The 26327-nt window shown below is 31.8% G+C and overlaps 2 protein-coding genes and 1 pseudogene across 2 annotated transcripts in view; 2 read left to right on the top strand and 1 right to left on the bottom strand.

Moving 5' to 3' along the window:
• Positions 1-788: 788 nt before the first annotated feature.
• LOC145295944 (cytochrome b-c1 complex subunit 7-like) lies at positions 789-19528 on the bottom strand. The gene is made up of 4 exons (XM_080141831.1): positions 19425-19528; positions 5168-5230; positions 2731-2897; positions 789-936 (listed from the first exon to the last, which is right to left on the bottom strand). The coding sequence occupies exons 1-4, from the start codon at positions 19450-19452 to the stop codon at positions 859-861; spliced, it is 336 nt and encodes a 111-aa protein (XP_079997957.1). The 5' UTR covers positions 19453-19528; the 3' UTR covers positions 789-858.
• LOC145296364 (5S ribosomal RNA) lies at positions 1848-1964 on the top strand (annotated as a pseudogene).
• A 72-nt stretch (positions 19529-19600) lies between the features above and the next one.
• The window catches only part of LOC145295942 (HCLS1-binding protein 3-like), a 40985-nt gene continuing 34258 nt past the window's right edge, over positions 19601-26327 (top strand). The window contains exon 1 of the mRNA XM_080141825.1: positions 19601-19750. Within this exon, the coding sequence (XP_079997951.1) occupies positions 19725-19750 (26 nt within the window). The 5' untranslated portion in view covers positions 19601-19724. The remainder of the gene's footprint in view (positions 19751-26327) is intronic.

The following is a 26327-nucleotide window of genomic DNA, read 5'->3' as shown; positions in this document are numbered from 1 at the left end:
TATATTAAAAAAAAAAAAAACAACAAAACAAAACATTACTGCATTCTAATCCTTAGGAAAAATAAAGCTGAACAGTTTCAAAATGCAAAATTACAATAACATTTTCCCCATATATGTAATTATTTTCAAGTTTTTTTTTTCTTCCAAAGCGAGACAAATCTTATCATTTCTACGCAAATTACATTGCGTAAAAATTATGTTCTTATGAAAAAATGATCTGACTGGTCATAACTTTATTTTTAAAATTAAAATTAAATTCTCTTTTTAGTCAGAAATTATTTAGAATAAAATGGATTTCAGCACTGTGCTCAATGTTATTTGAAACCATAATTCAACAAAATATTGACTATGAGTAATTTATAGCTTGTTGATTCATTTGCAAGCTATTACATTATTGTTTAATTGTAGAAAAATGATGTCCATGTCAAAGTTGTGGTTTCAAAAACAGGGAATATCGTTTAGTTATCTTTTCATGTTAGTGCTCTTTTGGTTACAGAAAATCTAAATGCAGGAAGGGGAAATGGGCCTTGAAAAAGGACATAATCACACTTCCGGTTTCTAAAATTATAACTTTAACGTGAACACCATTTTTCTACAGAAACATTAAAATGAATTGTTACTTTGCTAGGTTTTTAGTAAATCAAAAGGTAAGCAACATTTTTAGGTGTTTCTTTTAAGACTTGCGTAATAGTAGAAAGATTTGTTTTAAACATTTCCATTTCCTTAAATTGGTTTTAACAAGAGAAGAAAAAAAACATTGAAAAGATTGAATGAAAAAAAAAAAATGATTAATTTGTTAACATTTTTATTATATACAAGACAACCAAGTAACTAAAGAAGAATTGGCTTTTTTGGCGTCTACTTTTTGTTCCATTCCATCTTTTCTTTTTTCTCTGCAATAACTTCTTGAAGATAAGGTTTCAAGTATTGCACATCCTGAAAAGAAAGTTAAAATTTTTACAATTTGAACTTTTCACAAATGTGATTAACAAGGAGAATTAACCATGCATTTATTCGTCTCAGATTTTTATAGTTACATATGTCCCAAATAACTTGTAATTGTTTCTCCTCTGAACCCTGACCAAGTTTAATATTAAACCAGCAGCAATAGTTGAGGTTGATAAGCATAAAATATTAATTTTTTTTTAAACAAAATTAAGCATACATTGGATGAAATGCTGTGAAAAAAAAAACCAAACTGAGAATACTAGTAAAAAATACAAATATTTTTCATCATGTACCAACTTTTTCATACTTTTAAAAATTATTTTTTAAAATTTAAATTGAATTCTTTAGATCTCATTCATAAAAATAAAATGTTTTGATTTAATTTGCATATTTTGTATTTCTAAGTTTCTTTGCCATTTTCTACCACAATAATAAATGGACAACACTATCAAACTAAAAAGCAGTATCTTTCATTTTGCATTTATCTGTTTTGTGTTTCTAACTTTTTTTTTTTCATACAATCAGCATTAATGATGAATAGAAATCATAACATTTTTCATTCAATACCATTGAAATTCACAGCCTGCATGGAAAAGATTAATCCAAAGAAATATTCACAAGTGGTCTGTATACTGGCATTCATTTGTTTTATACAGTAACAAACAGAAAATATGTCCCTAAACTATATCCCATCTTCAGAGATCTTTTTAAAAACATTTTCTGATTAATTATTATATGTACATTAGATAGAAAAGTGTATCAGAGTTATATTTGTAATGCCTGTCTGTTTACAACAACCATATATATTCTCAAACTATATTAGATATGGATTTGTACAACAAAAGCTTTTGATGACAAACTTTGCAAAAGAGACCAGCTTCACCCAAGGTATTAGATGTGTATAAGGCATAATCGCACTGACACACCAGTTCTCGTCAGATCACTGAAGTTAAGCAATGTTGAGCCTGGTTAGTACCAGATGGGTGACCATTTGGAAATTCTAGGTGCTGTATGTGCTCTCCACTTATCTTGGCATTTATTTCCAGTTGTCCTGTACATAACTCCAGTTGCCACTAGTATTTAACAAAGTCGACTCAGGAGATGTGTGGTTTGAGATTGTGCACGTCCTGCCACAAAAATTTCATGCACAGGCACCTCTTCGTGGGTATCAATAGTTTGTCACAGGAACCTGTTTTTTTTTGTTTTTTTTTGTTATTAGATGTGTATATTATATTTTGATTACAACAACCTAATACTGTGGGAGACTGCATTCACATAGATATCTATTAAAAAGGAGAAACCTTTTATTTCATGTATAACTTAAAAAGGGTATGTTAGAAGGCAAAAGAGACAAAGGAAAGCCAAGGAGAAGGTGGAGGGAAAATATTTCTGATTTGACATCTCTAAACAATTGGTTGTCCATCAACCAACTTGCCCTGGATTGGAAGGAATGGAAAAAAGTAAATGATGTGGGTTAGCAATTTGCACCAAGTAGAAGATTTGACTCATAATGATAGCTTAAAAATAATAGAAATAGTAATATGAGATTCAAAGTTTTGTCATAAATACACAGGAATCCTCATTTATTACCAGGAAATGCCTGGTGTGTTTACAGAGTAATAACAAAATCATTTGAATGAAATAACAGTTGGGTTGCTATCTTTTGGACTTAACTATCTGAAATCTAGCCAGGCAGATGAAATTTCAGTTGATAAAACTAGAGTGAAAACTTTTTTTTTTTTTTCAAAAGGTTAAAAAAAAAAAAAAAAAAAACTTGCTTACATTTTCTAGTTGTGTCCACTCTTCTTTTGGTAAAACAGTTTTTCTGGTGGACAAATTGAGGGCACGTATAAGACGAAAGTTTCTGGCATCATAAAGGTCCTTAGGAAGACGACGGACTGCTTCAGCTACCTCTTCATTTTCTTCACGGACATCGTCCCTCATCAAACCTGCAGGAAGGAAAAACATCAGCATCAAATTACTTTTCTAATCTCTGAAGAAAATGCATTTCATGCTTAATGTCTACAGCTTTGAAACGGTCCAACATATTTTCTGTATTTCATAACAGGACACACATACTTTCAACAAGTTCACAACCTCCTCATAAAATAATGATTTTCAACTATAATTTACTAAACAAATAAAATCCTGTAAAAAGTATAGAAAATTTTATATTATTCATCTAAAAGTATATGAACATCAAAACAGCTTATTTAATTCTATGATAAAACATTACAGATTGAAATACTGTATATATGCCTCCGTTCAGTCTCAAAAGACAAAGGATATCCCTTGTAGGGATAGCTGCGCATGTAATTATGAGGCAAGGGTTGCAGAATCTTCAGCCACACCTCTCCTGAATCGGTATTGCTTGATTCTAGTGACAAAAAGTCCAGGACGACTAGAAACAATTCCGAGATAAGCGGAGAGCACATACAGCACCTGGAAGTCCATATGGTCACCCATTTAGTACTGACCAGGTTCATTGTTGCTTAACTTCGGTGATCAACGATTATGTCATATATACAAGGTATTGATAGGGTAAAGGTCTACGCCACAAAGTCTCAAGCTATGGTATAGCTGGAAATGTCTTTTCAATTATTAAATCATGTTTCTCTGATAGGTTCATAAGAGTAGTGGTTGATGAGCAGAAATAAGAAGCTCACAGTATTAATGCTGGAGTCCCTGGGCCTAACTCTCTTCCTGATTTACATCAATGATCTCCCAAATCATATCCTAAGATCATTCGTAGACATGTAGACATTTATGCTGACAACACTATCATCTATGCCAACACTTCAAAGGTTGTAAATGACCAAATTTTCTCCAATTCTCTCTCCTCTGATTTTGATCACATGGTGCAACGGGGGAAAGAGGTGGCTGCTTAATTTTAATGCATCTAAAACCTCTTTCCATTATCAACGCTCTGATCCCCGTTTGGCATCAACTGAAATGAATGGTTCTTGTCTTGGGGAGGCTCTATGTTTTGACAAGTTTCTAAATCTGATCTTTACCCCTGATCTGAGATGGAACACGTACATCAAATCCGTTGTCAAGGCTGCTGGAAAAATGGTGGGCTTGTTCTACCACTCCAGTAGATGCTGATGCAATTCTCTTCCTGTATAAGACCCAAGTACATCCAAGGATGGAATACTGTTGCCACATCTGGGCAGGAGCTGCTAGAAGCAGCTTATCCTGCCTTGACAAAGTTCAAAATAGACTTTGTAGCCTAGTGGGGGATGCTTTTTTCTCTTCCCTACAACCTCTTTCCTGCAGAAAAGACCTTGCGAGCCTGTCTCTGCTTTATTGTTATTTTCATGGCAAGTGCTCGTCTGAGCTCCAATCTATGGTTCCACCTGGCCAGACTTTCACAAAAAATACTCGTCTATCTGAAACCACTATCAATAATTTCACCCCACTCTTTATGTGCCTAAACGTAAATGTAGATTCCATGAACAAAGCTTCTTTCTTAGAACTGCATGACTGTGGAACTCTGTTCCATTTTCCTGCTTTCCAACTGACTAAAATATGGTTGTCTCCAAGTCCAATGTGAACAAATTCTTGATGAGCTATCATCCCCTTATGTAATTCTAATTCAATTTACCAAATTTCCACTACTAACGATTACTACATGTTCCCCATGACCACTGTACACTCATTAACTCTTATCCCCGAATGGTTTCCAAGCCTTGATAAGTGGTGACTCCTTTGCCAAAAAAAAAAAAAATAAATAAATAAATAAATAAAAATAAATAAATAAATTAAAAAAAGAAACATGAACAGCAATTAAGCAAATCTTTTTTTATATTTTGCATTTGGGCAATATCAGGTTTGCCTGCTCTTATTAAATATTTTACATTTCCAATCGTTTGTATTATTTGAACTAGTGTTCTCATCTTTGAGGTTATTCTTAGTATTACCTGTAAAAATAAAGTTAAGTAATGATCAGTTTTATGTGACAGTCTTCTGTAGATTGAAGGTTCAATCCTCACTATAGATGAACAAAGATTACTTAGGTCTTCTACCTGGTTATGGCTGATGAAATGAGGAAATATACACCCATGGATGTAATTTCAGTTTGGCAAGATGCACTTGAAAATCGGAAGTTACAAGAATCAAAATGTTGTGGGAATAGCATCCAAGATGAGAATAATAGTTTGAATAATACAAATTATCAATCTTTGTCTTGAAAATTATTTAAACATGGAATTTTACTTACCAAGTTGTGGAAAGTAGGATCTGTTGTAAAGCCACTTTTGCATGGTTAATTTCCAGGCAGGAGCTAAAACGAAAATGGAATAATATATATATATATATATATATCAGTGATAGGACAATTCCAAAATTTTTCCCGATTCCGATACAATTACAGATTCTTTTCTAAATTCTTGATTCCGATACAAGTATCAATTTCGATTCTTTTAAAATTTCTAAACATTAAATTACAGATTTGATGCTTTTTAAAAATGTTCAAATAAATATACCCCCTCTGTGTAATGTCCGTATGTTTTGCAAAACGTAAAGCGTACATTTGGGAGGAGATATATTACAAGAATAGTTCTTAAATATATTTCTCAAATGTTTTCCTTGTAATTGATTGAAAATTATGAGACAAGATTTTTTTTAACAAACCTCATTTGCATTTGTTTGTTGTTAATGCTATTTGAAAATTTAATAAACAATTAAAAAGAACCGACAATTGGTATGCAAAATAAGAAAACAGTGTAAGAACAAAATAGTTAAGTCCTCCCATGTAAAGAATGATTTTTTACATAATTAAGTACTATTTAGAAGAGCATTCTTAACATTAGGAGAGATTTTTGTTAACTATTATGTTCATTTTTCTCTCACAATTATACACATTTGGTCAATTATTAGATTGATTTGCATGACACTAAAATTATTACAGATAATAATAATAATAATAGCAATAATAATAAATGGGTACATGCAAAAATGAATGTCGATGTTCAAAATGTATAAACATTTTAACCCCTCCCTTTACTTAAAAATTCAACAAAAATCAGGAAATTAACCAATTTTAATTAAATTTTCAGTATTTATCAAATAATGATCACGGGTATATAATAAACACATTATTTTGACATAAATCTTAGTGGAAATGTATTATCTTGTTTAAACAAAAAATAACTTTTCAGTAGTAAAAAAAAAAAAAAAAAAAAAAAAAAAATGCATGAATTTATTTTTGCTTTTTTTTTTAATTAAAATAAAGCATTGTAAATTGTAACAAATAAAAAAATTTTTTTACAGAAACATTATGAAAAAAGACCATAAAGTTCATATTAATAAATTGTATATAACTCGAAGAAAAATTAATTTCCTCAACTGCCGATATTATCATTGGATTAAGCATTACAATTGCAAAAAATATTTCTTTTTTCAATTAAGCTATTTTTTGTTCAATCAAGGTATTTTTTTTTTTTTTAATCCAATATCTTAGGACTTTAATTATTTTTTAAATAGACCTGGAAAACTAATATTTATCTTTCAAAGGATTTTTACAACAAATTTATTTAATTTCAAAATTTAGCTGAATTCGTTAGCTCGCCATGAAAACATTTTTCATAATTTTCTTTTTTTCACGTGTACAAATATTTTTTTTCCTTTTGGAAATTAACTTTCGTCTTTAATCTTTCAAATATAATCAAAAGTAGTCGGAAAGCTACAAAAAAATTATGATAAATCGGCTTTCAAAACTGTCCCTCTATCTTTACTCCACCATTTTTGCTCGTAGCTAATAATAATAGCAGCAAATAGATTAACATTTTTCACTAAATCACTTCCCAAAAATGGGATTCTACTTTTTTTTTGTTTTTTTAGATGATTATGTGGCGGAAAGAGAAAAAAAAAATTATTTTAGAATTTTGAGTAGGAAAACAGTTTTACACATAATCATTTCCGGTCCATTCTAATTTGTTAATTTTGTCTAATCACTTAAAAATCGAAAATTAAACAAAATACTTATAGAACATAACATTTCCAATTGATTGTTAACATTTATTTGTGTTTCTAGCAGATTTCTGATTTTAAGCAGTTATCAATAGTCCTTCTGCAGGGCAGCCATTTTTTAAAATTCTAACTCAAAGAGGAGGTACCAAGTTTGTTTTGAACCAAAAACACACTTTAATATAAGTTTAAAATCAAACAAACATATCCAAGTATGTAGAAAAAGCTTACCTTTGGCAACATTTATTTGTTACATATTTGTTTTTCATTTCTTTTTTGTTCTATTCATTACAGTAAAACAAATGTCCCAATCCCATTCTTTTTTTTGGGGTGCGCGTATAAGTTTAAATCTAATATATAAACGGGTTTGCCTGTCAGTCTCTATATTTTCAAACTATCTCTTCCGAAACGAAAAGTCGCAGAGCAGCACTAGGGGCCTCAAATAATTGGATTTTTTTTTTAGGGGCTGTTCTTTTATGGGTCTTTAGCCGGTTAAAATTGTTTATAAAGGGTAAAAAATGGGCCAAAATTGAAAAAAAATTGTTAAACATTTTGTACATCTATCTTAGTTCATTTTTAATTAGTTTATATGCATGGTACAGTGGTAACATCACCAGCTTTGAATGCTAGTTTTGGTTTCGATTCTAGCTGGTGGCACCCAGATACTTTCTTTTTTACTTTTGAAATCACAACTCTATAATAATGTATACAAAATCTGAACAAATTAAAATATATATAAGCGGTTTTTTTTTATGACTGCTAGTGTAGATATAAGTTCCTTTTTATTTAAGAAAATCTTCAGAACGTTTTCTCTTTATGCATTTTATCTAAGATTTTGATAAACTCATTATGAAATTTTCATCTATATTTTTAACTTGCATCCAAAGTACCATAAAACTTTTATTATTTTAAAAGAAACCAATGACAAACACTGCCAATGTACAACTAGTGCCAACAACATTGAAAAACCTCGTCTAGAGCATTTAAAACCTTTTAATAATCATGTGAACTCTTTGTAATAGGAGCTTATAGACATTTAGTGAATAGGTGCGAAAAATTTACAAAAAGAATAAACAAAGCTATCTTTCAATAAATGACCAATAAATAAAATAAACTATGGATTAATATTAAATCTGTAAATGTTATTTATAACCCATTCTGTGGCACTTAGTTGTTTATTTACAATGTGCTCATTTCACTTTTTTATTGTCAAGGAAAAAAAAAATTAAAAGAATCGGTTTGGAATCAGAAATTAGACTATAATTTTTCTGATTCCGATACCCCAAAAAGTCCCAATTGTTTTGATTCCCAATTAATCGCCACCAACACTAATATATATATATATATATATATATATATATATATATATATATATACACACACACACAAATAACCCACTCATAGAAGTCAATTTGTAAAAGCCGTACAACACATGACAGCATGTAAACCAAATTTGACGATTTTAAGTTCACTCAGTCATCAAACCAAAGAAAATGATTTACGAAAGATACCAATACTCATTTGTGCAGGCAGAAAAAAAAAAAAATGGTCAATCCAGCTTCTCAGAGCAATACCAAGCCATTTCTCATACAAGAGACATCTGGGCAGGAGCTGCTAGAAAGGACTTGGCCTGCCTTGATAAGAGTTCAAAATAGACTTCGTAGCCTCGTAGGAGATGTCCTTTTCTCCTCCTTGCAACCTCTATCTCACAGAAGAGATGTTGCGAGTTTGTCTCTGATGTATCGTTATTTTCATGGAAAGTGTTCAACTGAGCTTCAATCTATGGTCCCCCCTCGCCAAACTTTCACAAGAAACACTCGTCTAGCTGTAAACACTATCAATAATTTCCCCCACTCTTTATCTGTCCCTAAACCTAAACGTAGATTCCATGAACAAAGCTTCTTTCTTAGAACTGCACGCCTGTGGAATTGTCTTCCGTTTTCCTGCTTTCCGGCTGACTACAATATGGTTTTGTTCAAGTCTAAAGTAAATAAGTTCTTGATGAGCCGTTCCATATAAGTTATTAAATTTACCAAATTTTCATTACTAATGATTACTATATTGACCAACTTCTACTGTACACTCTTTAACCCTTATCCTTGAGTGGCCTCTGGGCCTTGATAATGTGGTGATGCCTTTGTAAAAAAAAAAAAAAAAAGAGACATTATACAGCAATACTGGCTCTGCTATCATAGCATAGAGCATGTTTATCTAAAATTTGGATTGGTTCAGCGAGTTGATTTGACATTGCCATTTTTATATAACATTTTACGAAATATACAATGAATCTCACTGGAAATTATTTTGGTTGTTTGTTGTTTTAATAGCAACATTCATCCAGATGCTAGAGAATGACTAATAAGCAAGCAACAGAGTGATTCGAAACTAAAGATATTTTTATTTTCTTTTTTAATATAATTTGGTTATATTTTGATCAAAGGAAAAAACTCTTACATTGGATATGTTTTATTTTTTTCATAAATGTTCAATTCTCAAAAGTTTGTAGACAAAAAAACACTGAACATTGCTTTTTTTTTTTTTTAAATCAATGAACTAGCTGAATCAGAATACATGCGTTCTTGCAAAATTGCTTGGATAAACAATAAAATCAGCATTTTTTAAATTTAATTTTCTATTGCCAACTACTGTAGTGATATCAGTGACACCTCACTGCAATCACTCCAAATAGGCTCAGTTAGGTAGCCTGGCTGATTCTAATTACAGAATGGACAAGTGACACATACACAAAGTTGACTACCTCCCGCTCCAGCTGACAGAACAAAGAAGTCATGTTTATAAAAAAGGAAACAAAAAGAAAAAAGATATGTTGGAAAACATAGAATAGATGAAACAAGCCACCAAAGTAGACAACTCCTGTCATGCAGAGTTGCATCCCTTTGCTTATTTTATACGTATTTCTGTGCTGATAAATTTATTGAACTTAGATCCCCAAAACAAAAATACAACCAATCTACTTGATTAGCTATCAAATTCCACTTATTTTAACCATAGAAGTCTCTAAATGCAAGAAAGTTTTCTACTCAACATTTTTTTTTTCTTGGGCAGCTTGCCTTTGGTATTCCTTCCTATTCGCCATTTCCAACAGAATCAACATACAAAAATTTAAATGAAATGTGAACAAACATCTTGCTTCCCAACTCTCCACTCAGGTTTCTCCTACCACAGTAACCTGTTACACTTCTGTGCTAATATGTCTCATTTGTCTGAATAAAAGTAAACTACTAAAATTTTAGAATTAAGAATTACGTATATAAAATATGTTCAGAAGGCTAGAAAACACTTTTTTTTTTATAAACAAATTTGATGATAAACATCCTTGTCAATGAAAGTCTATTTTTTTCCTTTTTTCTAGTCCACAGGGTGGAATCCGCGTGTAGTCTTCCAAACGTATTTTATATGCGTAATTCTTAATTTCAAAATATATGCAATGCTTCTAAACGCAGGTAACATTTCTATAATTTGTTTTGCGCGGTTAATCAGACACTTACTAATTACTAATTTTGAAGATCATACCATAATAAGACCTGTGGACTAACACGCTTACTTGCGGATAAGAAAAAAAGAGAAAGAAAAATAAGACTTTCATTGATAAGGATGTTTATCATTAAAATATCTGAATAAACACATTTGTTTATAACAAAAAAAAAAAAAAAAAAAAAAAAAAAAAAAAATTCGTTGTTTTCTAGCCTTCCAAATGTATCTTATATACGCAATTCTTAATTTCAAAATATATGCAATGCTTCTAATGCAGGTAACATTTCTATAACTAAAATTTTAATTTCAACTTGCCCCTTCCCCATCTTATTAGTAGGGAAAAATAAACACGTGCCCGCTATAATGTTGTGTGTTGAATTTATTTCACAAATATGCCACGAGATAATTACGACCATTAACCAAGTCATGGAAAGTCATCATAGAAGATGTAGCCACATTTCATCCAAGTGATCTAAAGTGAGGCTGATCTAGGCAGCAATGTAACACTATGAAGTAAAGCATTTTGTAATAGAGATATAGTTTCAAAACTTAGCAAATAAAATTCTGAATAATAATTTAAAAAAAACAGCAAACATTTGAACAAAAACGGTCCTCTCGTGACAACGACCGGTTCTACGCATGCGTCAGATGACATCATGACCTGATTTACTTTAAATAGTTGAAAAACTGACTAAATTTCATGTACGTCGCGTTAGCACGTTGGTTCCTTATCTAAACGTTTTGGGTTTGAATTGTGGTGTGAGATGTCTTTTTCTTTTTTTTTCGATTTTTTAAATTTAAATATTGAACCAGTGTTATTTAAGCCATTTTTCACATAATGCTTGTTTTTGTTTTTTTTTTACTTCGCTTATCCACCCCCGACCACACACCCAAAGATACCCGGGTACCCACCGATTTTTTAAATTTTAATATCGAAACAGGCTTATTTAAGCCATTTCTTTTTTGTTTTTTCGATTTTTACATTTAACATCATTCGTTTGCCTTACGTTAGATTTTTTGTGTTTTTTTCCGATGTTTTGATTACCCCCCCCCCGCTTAAGTTTTAACATTGTTTTCTTTTTTTACTTCGCTTATAACAAACAAACCTGGTCATTGACCTCATTTGCTGAATAGCTATTGCTCTACGACTTCCATGCGCGCACCTGTCAATTTGGTTCTTACTTAAATAAATTCAAACATCTTTCAGTAACTCATTCTGGCTGGCCGATTTTATTTTCAAACTTCGCCTCAGGGCTTCGGGTTCGATCCTACCCCCCCACCTTTAAACACCCGGGCAACGCCGGGTAGCCCCGCTAGTATAAAATAAAAGAGTTACTCCTTTTTACAGAGATTGGACCATTCCTGTAACGATCCGAATCCAGTTTATTTTGCCGTGGGAGTTTAGTTAGAAGGTCCACCCTCCAAGGCCTTGCTTTCTCTTTGAAAAGGGGTTAGTTTATTGCTAACCATCTGAGGCACCCTTACCAGGAAATGCCGACGGGACTGCCCAGACACTTTTTTTGCAGGTCAGTTCCACTTTCTGACCCTGATGTCTAAGTTCTTGCAGTCAGAGAGAACTAAAAAACTAATGTTCCAAGATATTGCATACAATTTGATCGACGGCTTCCAAACAGTCTTGTCATATACTCACACCATATGATCCATATGATTTTTTAGCATTTGTCAAAAAGGGGCTGCAAATGGTAAGAATTCCAATAACATACTTTGAAGACAACACCTCTTGATCAATTATGACTTCTAATTAGAAATTGTTGAATATTGAATAACTCAGCTGCTATTATCAATAGATATAGTTACAGGACGTAAAAAAAAAAAAAAAAAAAAACTCAATCATTAATCATGTTTTGTTTTAAATGTATTAACCATTAGCAGGGATACCCAGCATTTCTCGGGATCATAAAAGTAAACAAAAAAGTGTTTATTTGTAAATGAAGCAATTGGATAATATGGTAAATATTATCCTAAAGTTTTAAGAATTAAGGGCTTCTGCCTCTTTCTCATGATACTAATGGAAAGTAATTAGAGATCATATTTAGACGTAACTTCTGCACCCAGCAGTTGTGCACCAAAATTACTTATGATCAGTCAATTAGTTTTGGTTTTAATTTTATTCAGACAAATTTAAAACATTTTATGCTGAAATTTTACTATGGCTTTATTTAAGATTGCATTCAATTGTATGCCGATGGATCGTGATGAAATAATACTGTTATTATTTGGGAGGATGGCTTTGTTAACTATTCTGTACTTGCATATGTTATGGGGACTTGTGCAGAAGATGGACTGTGATTTTAGAATTTTCAGATTAAATCCATTTCTTATGGCATGTTTTGTTTATAAAATGTTAGGTGAAAGTACAGATTAGTTAGTATACTCCTTCCCTGTCCCCTGAATATCTACAGATATGTGTGTGTGTGTGTGTGTGTGTGTGTGTGTGTGTGCGCACACATAAGCTTCAGATTATACAGGGTCAGGGATATTACGTATAATTTAAAAATAGACTAACGGCTAGCATCCAAAAAACGTAGCTAACTAGAAAAATAATATATTTTAAAAACCCCCGACACAATAAAATCGTAAGAAAGAAAAAAAACTAAAAAAAACAAATGTATTGATAATCAAATTTGTTGTGGTTTGGGATAAGAAATGGCTGGTTTCATCTGATCCTGTTAAGACTCAGTTCATATCTTTCAATCATAGGAGTGCCCCTTTTCTTCTTAAGATCATTATGGATGGTTCTGCTCTTGAGGAAAAAAGTCTTTCTTAGATTACATATATTACATCCATTAATCTTTCTGCTTCTCGTAAAGTAGGTTCTCTATTATCTTAATCGCTTTCTCACATCTATGTATGGAATATTGTTGTCATATTTGGGCTGGTGAATCTCTATCCTGTCTGATGGTTCTCGATAAGATGCAGGAACATATCTGCAATTTGCCCTACCCTATCTTCTTTGCAACGTCTTTCTCATAAATGTGAGGTTGCTAGTCTCACAGCACAAGCATGGAAAGTTAATGGCAGTTACCTTGTTTCTGTTTGTAAGTTGTGGTTTACAAATTTTTCTTACATGCCAAATATATTGTCATTTTTTTTCTCTTGTCATGGCATGCTGAATTGAATTGTTATCTTCTATGCCAAGATGTTTGTATTGTACCTGCTACTTCTTTGTCTTCGATGTCAGTATTTTCATCAAACTGTTTGTTTTCCATTAGAATCTTCTTCCCAGCTCTGATGGAGCACTTGGCAGATTTGTCTAGACCAATATCTTTGGAGAAAGTATGCATGACTTCTTTTTTTTTTTTAAATTTTCTAATTATTTTGTTCTAGCTGGAGACGAGGTAGCCTGCCAGATTCCAGACATTCACCAGCTATCTCATACATTCCTACTTAGAGTCTTTTAAAGATTTTAACCATCCCTTTAAATGTTTGAATCTCTCTTGCACTTGGTTCACCAAGTATATTTGCCAGATAGTTTTTTTTTAAATTCTTTTACAGGAGTCCAGTTGCTCCTATAATTACTAGAATGATAGAGATCTCTTCAAGATTCCAGTTTCTTTTTATAAGATCTTGATATATCATTATCCCCCCAACACACACTTAGCTCTGTTTAACTTAGCATCATTGGGTATACTAAATTCTGCTAAGGTTGCTTTTTTTCCTCCTTGTATCATATCACTATGTCAGGTTTAATAGCTCCATTTTTTTTTTGGATGCAAGAAAGGAAATGATTTTCGAAAAATTCAAATAAAAAACAAAAAAAACTTAACTAAATAATTTGTAGCACATACAGTACAAATCAACCCCAATAGCTACCAACATTGGCTCATAACAAGTTATGACAATGGCCAAAACTGAAACTCTGGTTCTTGAAATGGAAAATGCAAAAACACTCATCGATTTATTTACATTGTTGCATCAGGAAATAAAAATCAATAAAATACAAAAATATAAAAAAATAAAAATTTACAAAAAACATAAATAAAATTCAAGGAGTGTTTACATGAGTCAAAATGAAGTTCTAAACAGCAAGAGAAGATAACTCTAAACCACAAAATGATGCTCCCCCAATTTTTATGGTATTTTTTGTAGTTTAGAGTTATCTTCTCTTGCCGATTAGAACTTCACTGACTTTGCCTCATGTAAACACTCACTTTGACATACTGGTTCTCGTTAGATCACTGAAGTTAAATGATGTTGAGCCTGGTCAGTTCTGTATGGGTGACCATTTGGAAATACCAGGTACTGTATGTAGAAAAATGAAACTTCTCTGCAAAAACTAATGTCGTCAAAAGAATTGCAGATTAACAACAGGAAATACAAGTTATCCTCAATAAGGTCTACCATTCTCAAATGTGAGAATTAGAGTTTGTAGTGCATAACAAAGATTTATTAAGAGGAGATAAACACTGAAAATGGTAATTTGTATTTATAAAGTTTTTTCTAAAGAATTAGAAAATATTAAAAAAGAACTATTGATTTGTTTTCACTAAAAATTAAATTCGTTTCTCTACAATATTTCGTGTGTGTGTGTGTGTGTGTGTGTGTAGGTTGTGGAGTCGGATGGTAAAAGTTTGACTTCGACTCCTAGAATTCCTAGGATGCCGACTGACTCCTTTGATATCTTCGACTCCCAACTCCTTGACCCTGATGTGGAAATCTATTATTCTTCATATACTAGCCTCCTACACCTATTCAGCAAACATTTTATAAATAATTTTCATGTATATTATTTTATGTTTAACATTCATTTGTATGATAAATATACTCACGTATACACTCAACCAGCTTTATAAAATAAGATAACAAAGGGATAAAAATTTACATGAAATTTTATGCTATCAGTTCAAAATGGAATACAATATTTAGGGATAGGGAAACTTCTTTAGGCCATGACATTTCGAAATCAAAGGCTTCTCATCAAAAGAAGGGAGTGAAAACACATATACATTTTTTAAAAGATAAATATTATCTTTATGGAAAGAGGATCAAAGGAAAAACAGGAAAAAGGTATAAAGGGCTGCAGGAGCATGGGTTGCTTCTTATTGATTTAGGTCCATTTTTTCGGTTAAAATTGTAATTCAGGATCAATCCCAAACTGATTCTATTGCCAAATTCCATTTGATTCAGGAACTGGATAACTTTCAGATTACAATCCCATTGTTATCCGATCCAATGATCTCACTCAAAGACAGAATTTTCATTGATCCTGTGCGACATTGCAACCAAAACGAAAACAGCTGTCCAGACAGGATTTGCAAGATCTGATGGAACGAAATATGTATACGTAGAACCATTGCAGTACAATACAAAATGATATATCGCCAAAAATAAAAGCAAAACCATACAAAAACTGCTAAATTGTGAAACTAGGAAAACCATGTAAAAAAAAAAAAAAAAAAAATTTATTGGACTTAAGGAGTTGGATAAAAAATTCCGACTCCGACTCCTAGTACTCTTAGAAATCCAACTCCGACTCTGCAACCCTAGTGTGTGTACATTCTCACGTAACTCTAACAGAAAATTTGCCCCTCACAACAAATCTAGGCAGCCAATAAATGTTACCCATTTCCTTGTTCAGAACCTTTCAACATTCTATGACTCCTTGAAATAAGTAAAACAATCCTTTTGTTTTTTTGGTCTAGTTAGAATACAGCAGAGATAAGAATTTTTTGTTGTGCTCTATTTTTCACTGCTACCACCACCCACTGTACACACATACCTCGCAATACATTTAAAGTCAAACATTTTGTTCTTTTAGAAAAAATAATTTTTTAAAAACATTATGTATTCCTAGATGTCAACAAATGAGAAATTTATATATTTTTCATATCAATTTTTTGGTACTTCTTCATCAGACAGTTGAAAAACTGAGTTTTCATTAATAAACAATGTTAATGCGGTTCAATTTCAATTAAAAGCAATGTTATCTACCTAATTGTTATGTCGAAATTAGTTAAATATTACTGCATTATTACATAAAAGATACAACTTAACAAATACATGATTGTGTGAAATCCACCATGAATTGTAATAAGACTGACTATATTACTTTCCCTAATTTGATGCTGTTTAATCTATATATCTACAAAAATGAAATTGTCTGTGTGTGTGTATGTGTACATTTCCCTTCCAAACTACTCTCAATTTTCAGTCTACAGACTCGAGATTTGGGAAAATCTTTTTAATCAGTTTTCGACCAGAAATTTGTCAAGGGGCCAAAGTTCAATGATTTGACCTTTGAAAACTCTACCAAACTCCTTCTCCAATTGTGGGTCTAAACACGTGAAATTTTAGATGTAGGTTACTTGGACATGGATCAAACTTTTTAATTTGATTTAAATATTAAGGAGTAAAAATTGGGGTCAAAGTTTAAAAAATTTGACCTCTGTAGTCTACCAAATTACTCAGCCAATTTTATTATTCATTGTATTCAGACATAGGGCAAGCTTTTTAATCGGTTTTTGGCCGAAAATTTGGTTGCCAAGAGGTCAAAGTTAAAAGTGTTGACCTTTGCAGATTCTACCAAACTCCTCTGCCAGTTTTGGTTCTAAACACTTGGAATTTTAGATGTAGGTTATCTGGACATGAGTCAAGCGTTTTAATATATATTCATATGCACATAAAGTTATGAACAATACATAGAGCCTGAGTAAAGCTGGGCTGAACTGCTAGTTATGTATAAATTTGAAAGTTATTTTGAAAACTATTTTCATTAATAATTTTCTATATTATCGTTTTTCATAATTTTTGGATACGTTACTAAATTTGGCATGATAAGTAGATACCATTGATTTTACTTGAAATTAAATATTTGAATTTCGCTATTATAATGAAGATGCGCCATTTTTTTTTTATTTATGCGCATACATACATTTTTTTCTAAACAATAACACGTTTGCATGAGAAAATGTTAGTTACCAAAGATTGTTACATCAAGAAACACAAAAGATGGCAAAAAGACATTAGCAACAAATCCTGCCAACAGCAGCAAATCCTGGGAACATGTTTACCAGAAAGAACAGTTGGAAATAAGTCATACACCATCCACTATGACAATCCAATTCCTACAGCTACGTACCTAGAAAATGGATCCATAAAACCTGACATAGTGATATGGGACAAGAAGGAGAAAGAAGCAATCTTAGAAGTTAGTGTCCGCCATGATACTGGGTTATACAGAGCTGAAAAGGAAAAGATAACGAAATACTAAGGTCTTATGTATGAAAAGAAACTGGAATCTCAAGATCTCTATCATTTCAGTTATTATAGGAGCAACTGGATTCATGAAAAAGAATTTCAAAAACTGCCTGGTAAATATACTCGGTGAACTAAGTGCAAGAAAGATTCTAACAATTGCACTTAAAGGGACGGTCAGAATCTTAAAAAGACCTCTGGAATCTGAGTTTGCGGGTAAATGTTTGGTATTCGGTAGGATGCATCATCCCCAGCTTGAATAAGAAAATGGTACTAGTGCAGAGAGTGATCCGGACGTAAATAATAACGTTATTATTTAAAAAGCCATTCTTAACATGGGGAAGTGAGGGTGTTTTGTACCTATTCTATACTTCAACCTTACAATTGAATAAAAAAACATATCATACAAACCCGAGTGATCCCCTACTTTAAATTCTATTTTATTTTATTTTTTTCTGTAATTATTTTCTTTCCCACAAGTTTTTCACAATGTTCACATGTAATCACATAAAAAAAAAAGAATCACATGGGGGGTGGGGGTATTAACTGAGGGTGTTAATCTACAAATTTACTTTAAAAAAATATTCATGGAAACTACTATTATAGAAAAGAACTCGAATTATTGCTAGAGAGAGAAAATAAATATTGTTAAAACACTAAATAATAATAATAAAAAAGAAGTATCTTACAAATTAAAAGAAATGACACAAGGTCATCGGACTAGAATCAAAGCGTAGTCCTGTCCTTAGTGAAAGAGAAATCCTTCTATACTGAGAAACAATTCTTATTTTTGTTCCAATCCAGAATGGCCCTTTCGGGAGGAAATTGGATTTTATCCATATTAAAAAACCGGCCTTGTGTCTACAACTGCCCTAAGGACACAGGATCCTTTATTTATTTATAAAGAGGTGAGTTAGTGGCACCTAATGCCACGGTTCCGCACCTTTCAATGGTTTATTTATACAAATTATTGTCGTTCGAGCATTCCCTGCTACAAGGGATGCGATTCTATAATTTCGGTAAAACTATACAAACACCGTGACAGCGAATTAACCCTACCCCTAACGGTTAGGGGTAGGGTTAATTCGCTGTGACAGCGTTAGGGTTAGGGGTTAGGGTTAGGGGCCCTAACCCTAACCCCTAACCCTAACGCTGTCACGGTGTTTGTATAATAATACCGAAAACTTTTGGGTGCTCATACAGAACCAGAACACGAGCCAAAACTTAAACCGATTTTTACCAAACTAAAACCTAAAACTTAGTTTAGGGTTGCATTTATAAAACCGGAGTTTGGTTCGTATTGCGTAGAACTGCCAACTCGTTTTATTTGAACTACTGTTCTCAATTTAGTTGTTATATTTACAAATTTTCGGCCGAAGTAACCCCTCGATCTTCTTCGGGTGCATCTTTTTCGAACTTGGGAACGTGGACACATTTCGATTTGATTTTTTTTTTTCATTTATTTAATCGGTTGAAACATCGAGAAAACATGAGTTCGAATAATGTAAATATAAATTATCACTTCTTATGTAAAGAACTCATAAGCACAATAGGAACTTTTGATTTAATATTCTTTAAATACAAACATTAAAAAAGGTTAAACCAGACAATAATATACTTTCGTTCGATGCCCTTGGAAAACAAAATATGAATGAAGACATGTATTGAAGTATATGGGAGCTAATAGATGATTTAACACATATGTACATATACAATAAGTATTTTTTGTACATTTTAAGCTCCTTTAAGTGTATCAAATATAATTAATAAGGCATTCTTGTTATTTTTATGTAACTCACCTTTCGTCACGATATTGCGGGACGCCATTTTACCTGCAGTGACTTTAACGAGGTTGATGGGAACTGATAAGGTCAAGCAGTTATTATTATTTTTTTTTTTTATATTAATACTAGAATAGAATAATTAAAAAAAAATAATAAAACAATTTTAAATGTACTTATAAAAATTTCAAAGATGTTAAAACAAACATGTGTGAAAATTAACTTTATGCACAAGTCACGTTGCCGCGAGATTTGAAAGCAGGTTCGCTGAGAAGAGAATGGCAACGGTGGGCGTGTAGATTCATCGTCTGCTACACGATGCCGATAGCAACTGTAACGGTCAGGTATGTAAGAATATTTATATTTATGTTTGATTTATTTTCACTTGAAGAATTTTATTTATTCTTGGGTTAATAGTTAGGATCATCATCTTTATAATGATCCAGCTTGGAATTATTGGAGTAAATATTTTCAGCTGTAAACATCAAAAATGAAAAAAAGAACAGTTGCGATGTGAAAGGAATGAGGAAATTGAACTGCGTGCTTTTTAGCAGTTGCAGTCATTTTAGCGTGAAAACGCAAAAACGCAAAATTGTTTTAGCAGTTTTGCCTCGATTATTCAATGTTTATGTTATAGAAATTGCTTTAAAGAATTTTTTTTTATTGTTTTCTACATTTATTTCGTTTTCCCTTTTTTCTTTTCTTCTTTTTTTTAGCAAAGTTAACTTATATTTGTTTGTTTCTTTCTTCAATTAGTGCAGCCAAAAATATGTTTGGTAAGAGCACAAATCGATCACGATAATCAACTTTCGCCTAGAAACTTAAATTCTAACCAGATATTATAATTTAAAGTTTCAAATTTCGCACAATCACTGTGGAAATAATTTCCTTTTTTTTTTCCATTTCTTTTTTTTTTAAGTCTACAATAATTAGAAAAAGATGGCCGTAATCGGTGTTTTACATCGTATTCTTCGACACGCGAAAGTGATTCTAAAGCCTTTAACATTGATAGATTATGTCAAGAAGTAATTTCTGGAAAGTTTATAGAGAAAAACCTAGTATTATGGTTCAGTTGTGTTCTAAAAAGAAAACAAATGATATAACAATCTCGGCTAAACAAAATGAACTATTCAAAACAAATACAAAGAAAAAGAAACTCTTTCTCTCTCTCTCTCTCTCTCTCTCTCTCTCTCTCACACACACACACACACACACACACACACACACACACACACACTCTCTCTCTCTCTCTCTCTCTCTCTCTCTCTCTCACACACACACACTCATAATCCAGGGGGCAGGAGGGAATCATATAGATCCCGGACTTGTATATAAGGATTGGAGTACATGTACGATCTGTAGTTTTAAACACCCCAACCACCTCATGTTAAGAACGGCTTTTGGAATAACCCCCCCCCACCAATTTCTCCATGTTAAGAACGGCTTTCGAGATTGAGGGATGTTTATTCCGAAATCTGCTCTTAACACGAGGAGGTTGGGGTGTTTATAGTACGCTAGGCCTGGGGCAGTGGGGCAGTGGGGCACGTCGTTAAAATTAACCGTTTTCTTTTTGTAAATTGCAAAAATACTTTTACAGATAGTGTCTCAAAAAAAAAAAAAAAGAAAAGAAAAAAATACTGTTTATCTTTAATTTGGGGATCAGCAAACTAAAAATGAACCACTATAGTCGAATTTTATTTCTAAACTTTAAAGACTTTAAAATCACTTCGAATGTTAGCATGAAATCAAATTTTTTTATGTAAATGGAAGTGGGTGGGAGACGAGGGGGTATACACGGTGTTTACATCGTAACGTTTTACGCTTGAAAGTGATTTTGAAGCCTTTAAACTACTAATTCGAACTCCGTACATAGTCAGACGTCAAGTATTATGGTACATTTGTGCCCCTAAATAAATAAATAAATAAATAAATAAACAAAAAAAAAATTTTTTTCAATCGCGTCACTATTTATCAATTCCTCTGTTGTAAAAAGTCAAAACAATGCCGCTTCTTCGCCCAACCCACCCCATCTGAAGTAGAGGAACTGCGGCTTAAATGGAATGCAATCATTTATGAAAAAAAAATCGTAATGTTGAATTTGGCACAAAATCCCTTAAGTGGATTTTATCTAATCTCTACATTAAAACTATCAGACATGTTTTGTACGTGCGTGCTTTGCTTTTCTCACCAATACGTAACTTTGATAAATATAGATTGAATTTTAAAAATTATGGTTCTTCTTCGTTATTACAGGAACTTCGAAAATTGAAATAATAGATTTCAAGTAAAATCAATGGTATCAACTTGTCATGTCGTAGTAATGAAAATATCCCAAAATTGCGAAAACGATAAGATTGAAAATTAATTATTAATGAAAATAGTTTTGGAAAAAATTTCGGTGCTTCTGCATTATTAGGACGAGATTTTGTCGTCAATAAATGGATTTTCAGATAAAAGCAATAATTTCAACTGATTTTTTTTTTTTTGTCAATTCTAATAAGTTACACTGGCAGCTTCCAAATTATGCAGTCCAAATTACCTGAATATTATTGAATTATTAAAAACAAAAAACAAAAAACACCTTTAATCGTGATAGGTGAAAAATTGCTGCCATCTTTGTTTAATTCGAACGGAAAAGTACCTCTCTGTTGAACTCTCCTGTGTTTTACGATAGTTTTCATCAAATTCTACTTTTTATTTTCTTTAATAAAAAGTTTTCTACCTTATTAATTTTCGTAATTATTAAAAATACAAGGAACACGTAGATACCATTGTTTTCATGTGAAATTCAGTTTTACGAATTCCAAAAATTTCTCGTCCCAATTCTGTAGATGTGCCAAATTTTCAAATGTGTATATAAATTAAGAGCATCAAGTTAGGGGAAGTAACTCGGTTCATAATGGTGGATGTCACGCAATCATCTATTTGTATAAAGTACATCTTTTATGTAATATATGCACTGAATGCAGTAATTGTGACATGGCAATTAAGTAGATAACATTGCTTATTGTTGAAATTGATAAAAGCAGTAAGTAGTTATTGTTTTTTTTTTAATGAAAACTCTTTTCTTTTCTTCTTCTTTTTTTCTATTTTTGCTGCCGGAGTTCACTACGAAAGAGGAAACAAACTTATGATTCAACAGCTAGCTTTTCCCGTTTGTTTTGCAATTTAAATGTTAAACATACTACTACTACTACTACTACTACTACTACTACTACTAATAATAATAATAATAATAATAATAATGATAATGACAATGACAATGACAATAACAAGAAAAATATTTTTGCGTCTGTTTTAAAAATTAAAGAAATTCTTTCATTTTTATAATTATTATCAGTTATTATTAAGATTAAGCCCCTTCTTTACTCATAAAGATTAAATCTGATTATTGAAACGGATCGTGCACACATACGTTCCTTTTTATTATGAAGATCAATCAAATATTTATCGATATCAAAAACAAAATAAGGGAAAGCTAAAACGAATTTTTGAAAATCCTATTTGAACAAATTGTAGATATGAATATGTTTTGGGCTAAGTACTCCTGTAGTGATCGTGAACAAGATACTAGATTATATAATTTACTCTCTTTCTTCTCTATTTTTCGACTTGCTCTTCCTCTTTCTTTCCCTTTTCAATTTTTCGTTTATTTTGAGTGAAAATGGGATGCACTAAAATCAATTGCGTTCTCAAACGTTTGCACAATCACAGCGGACGGTCACAAAAAAAAAAAAAAAAAAAAAAAAAAATCATTATCTCATATGTAAGTGTAAACTCAAGATATTTTTCTGTTGTGACTACCTGCTGTGATTGTGCAATTGATTTTAGTGTATCCCGTTTCCACCCAGAACAGACAGAAGAAAAGGAAAGAAAAAGACAGATGAATCGAGAAAGAAAGGGAGTAGCTTATAAGAACTAGTATTGTTTTCACATTCGTTCCTCTTGTGTATGTATTAACTAATCTACCACATAATCTCTACATGTATTTAATTTATTTAAAAAGATTTTTCTTAATCTTTTCGGTTCCAAAAAGTAAATATTTCTGTATTTATTTATTTTTGTAAAATGCTATTTTAATCTCTCTAAAAATTTAATTTATTTTATAAAAATGAAATAGAAATATATTTTTCTTGTTAAGAACATGGCACAACAATAAAAAAGAAAAAAAATTGGTTAGTCAGACTAAAATACTGATTTGTCAGCGTCAAAGCTGTCAATGAAAAAATTGAAAAATAGACCAACTTCGCTTTATTATATAGATGAAAAGAAAAAAATTTTTCTCCAAGCCTTTTTTAACATAGACTCTGGTATGAATGAGATATAGACGAGAGGTTCGTCCTTAGTGTACCATGACCCATGCTAACAATGAAAAACAAAAAGTGCATAAAATAATAATATACAATATTTAATATATAAGAACAGAAGTTTGAAATAAAAGAGATAAAAACCTGTTTAATGAATGCAACACATTTATATACAAAATTTCAAGATAATACAGTTATTTTTGTATAAGTTAATTGTTCATGCCTGTACACTTAAAATGTTCATTGTTCTTTCCGTTTTAGAGTTGTGAAAAGGCATGCGTGCATAAGAAGTGTGTAGGTGTACATATTTGTGTATGTGTGTATCTATCTATTTATCTATCTATATACCTATCTATCTATCTTGCTAGCTATCTATCCAGCTAGCTAGCTAGCTATCTAGCTAGTAGTGTTATATAAACGGAACTTTGTGTCTGTGTGGGTGTGAGTTCGTTCCCTATGGATTCGAAAACGGATGGGCCGATTTTTATGACCATTCACACAAAGGTTGTGTATAGGATAAGTTTGCTTATTGTTTGCTTACTTTTTGGTGATCAACGACGACTTTTTAACCATTATGAGGTCATTTCAGGACCACCTTTTTTTCTGATCCAGATAGATTTTATAATGTTCCTTCTTTGTAAAGGTGGTTTTAGAGCCTGTGATTTGACTCTTCCTTAAGTGAGAGCATTTTAGTTTATTTTGTTTTGTTTTTTTATTTTAATTATTTTCTATTGTTGTTTTTGGGAAATCCATTCTTTTAAAGAGAGCTTTTAAAATTGTTTGCTTGGTGGCATTAACATGCAATTAATTGGTATTTGTTATTTTGTTAATGCTGGATTCTTATTTAATTTTTAAAAGTTCAGTAGACTTTGTAAGCAGTATCTGTATTCATGTTTGCCTTTGTTTAGTTTTTTGTTTTATTTTACTTCAGTCAGAGTTCCCAGAAATCAAGGAGCCCACTACCTGGGATGAAGTTGAACTCTATATGAGATACATAGATATTCGAATGTTCCATTAAAATTCTTTATCTCTCAAACACTGAGTTAGTAAAGAAATTGAGAATATAATTTTTTCCTCTCCCCAATTAACCATTTTCTTATGTTATCTTTTGTTTTGGTTTCTTGGTCTTACTGGATTCCAGGACAAGAATTTATCTAGTTTGGTGGAGTATCCAGTTTCGTGCTATTACTTGAGGTAATATCACTTGGAGAAGGTGCACCATTCCTCATAAAAGGTTATGTGGGTTAGCCATTGAAAGGAGATCTTATTTGGGCTGCAAATACTATATAATTTTGAATATTTGGTCAGGATTACTTCTACAGAAAAGTATCCTCATGCCAGGTTGTTCTGAAAAACCCGTGTACAGAGAGACCTTAGACAATTGTAGGTAGTGTCTAGTAGGAATTCAAGTTCTCTCCTGTGTCTAGTAGGCATTCAAGTTCTCTTAGTCAGTGTGAGAGTATATGTGTGACACAGTGTGCAAGCGAGTTCAGTAGGAAGAGTGTATATATGCTGCCATATGTAAATATGTGAATGCATGCAAGTTCATAATATTCATTGTGTTCCCTTTCGAGGCAGGTAGAGCATGATAGTGTTTTCACTATTTGTCTGTTTTGGGCTCCTTGCCAGAAGGAAGAATGCCAAAATTTTTGCTTGCAGATGTACTTGGAAACAGATCGTTATTTTTGCAATTTCGTCAAGTTTTCAGTTTGTACAAAAATATAATCATTTTTTTAAACATTGATCTATAAATATCTTTTGAATTGGAAGCCATGTTTAATTTCAGAAGAGTTTCTGATGGGTAGCTATTCTGTATAAGTCTCAAAATGTAAAATTTTGCAGGGCAAAGATCTTTCTTGTGTGGACATGAAAAAATTATGTGCAGGAATGCTAAAAGATTCAATATTTTTATGGAGCAATTTTGGTTTCTGATTGGTTGCTAGCAGAACATGGCCCCATTTGATTGGTCAGTTCCTATTGCCAGTGTCTATAAGTAGAACCTTAGAATTATTTTTTAATCATACCCTCATCTATAATATAAATCTCACCTATCTGTTTAAATGTATGTATGTATGTATGTATGTATATATGTATGTATGTATGTATGTATGTATGTATGTATGTATGTCTACCTAAAACTTTTGACAGAGGCGACGGATTTTCACAAGATTGGTATTGTTTTGAAGTTCGATCGTTCAGACGACAAATATAAAAAATTTGCTAAAAACATTAATTCCTTCACCCTCAACTGGACACTTTTCTACACCAATATTTTTGAAAGTCATCCCCTCTTTTCGATTGACTAGCCTTAATTTAAACCCATGTCACTTCCGGTTTGCAACAGCAAAAACGCCCCTTTCTTTTTTTCTTTCACATTCTTTTCCTCCTACACAGTACAGGTTCGATGGATGCTCTCCTACTTTCGACTTCAAGAAATTTCAGGACCAGCAAACCCAAAAAAATGATGATAGTAAAAAAAAACTTAGCAAATGCAAGATTTTATTAGCAAATTCTTAGAACTGTTTTTTTTTTTTTTTACAATTAACTGAGAAAAATGGAAAAAAAAATAATACGGAATGTTTTGTTTCATATTTTAATTTCTAGTTCGATGTTT

Source organism: Euprymna scolopes, chromosome 16 (assembly GCF_053919585.1).
Source record: "Euprymna scolopes isolate OS-2025 chromosome 16, ASM5391958v1, whole genome shotgun sequence".
Taxonomy (NCBI): Eukaryota; Metazoa; Mollusca; class Cephalopoda; order Sepiida; family Sepiolidae; genus Euprymna; species Euprymna scolopes.
This window is presented reverse-complemented; position numbering and strand designations above follow the sequence as displayed.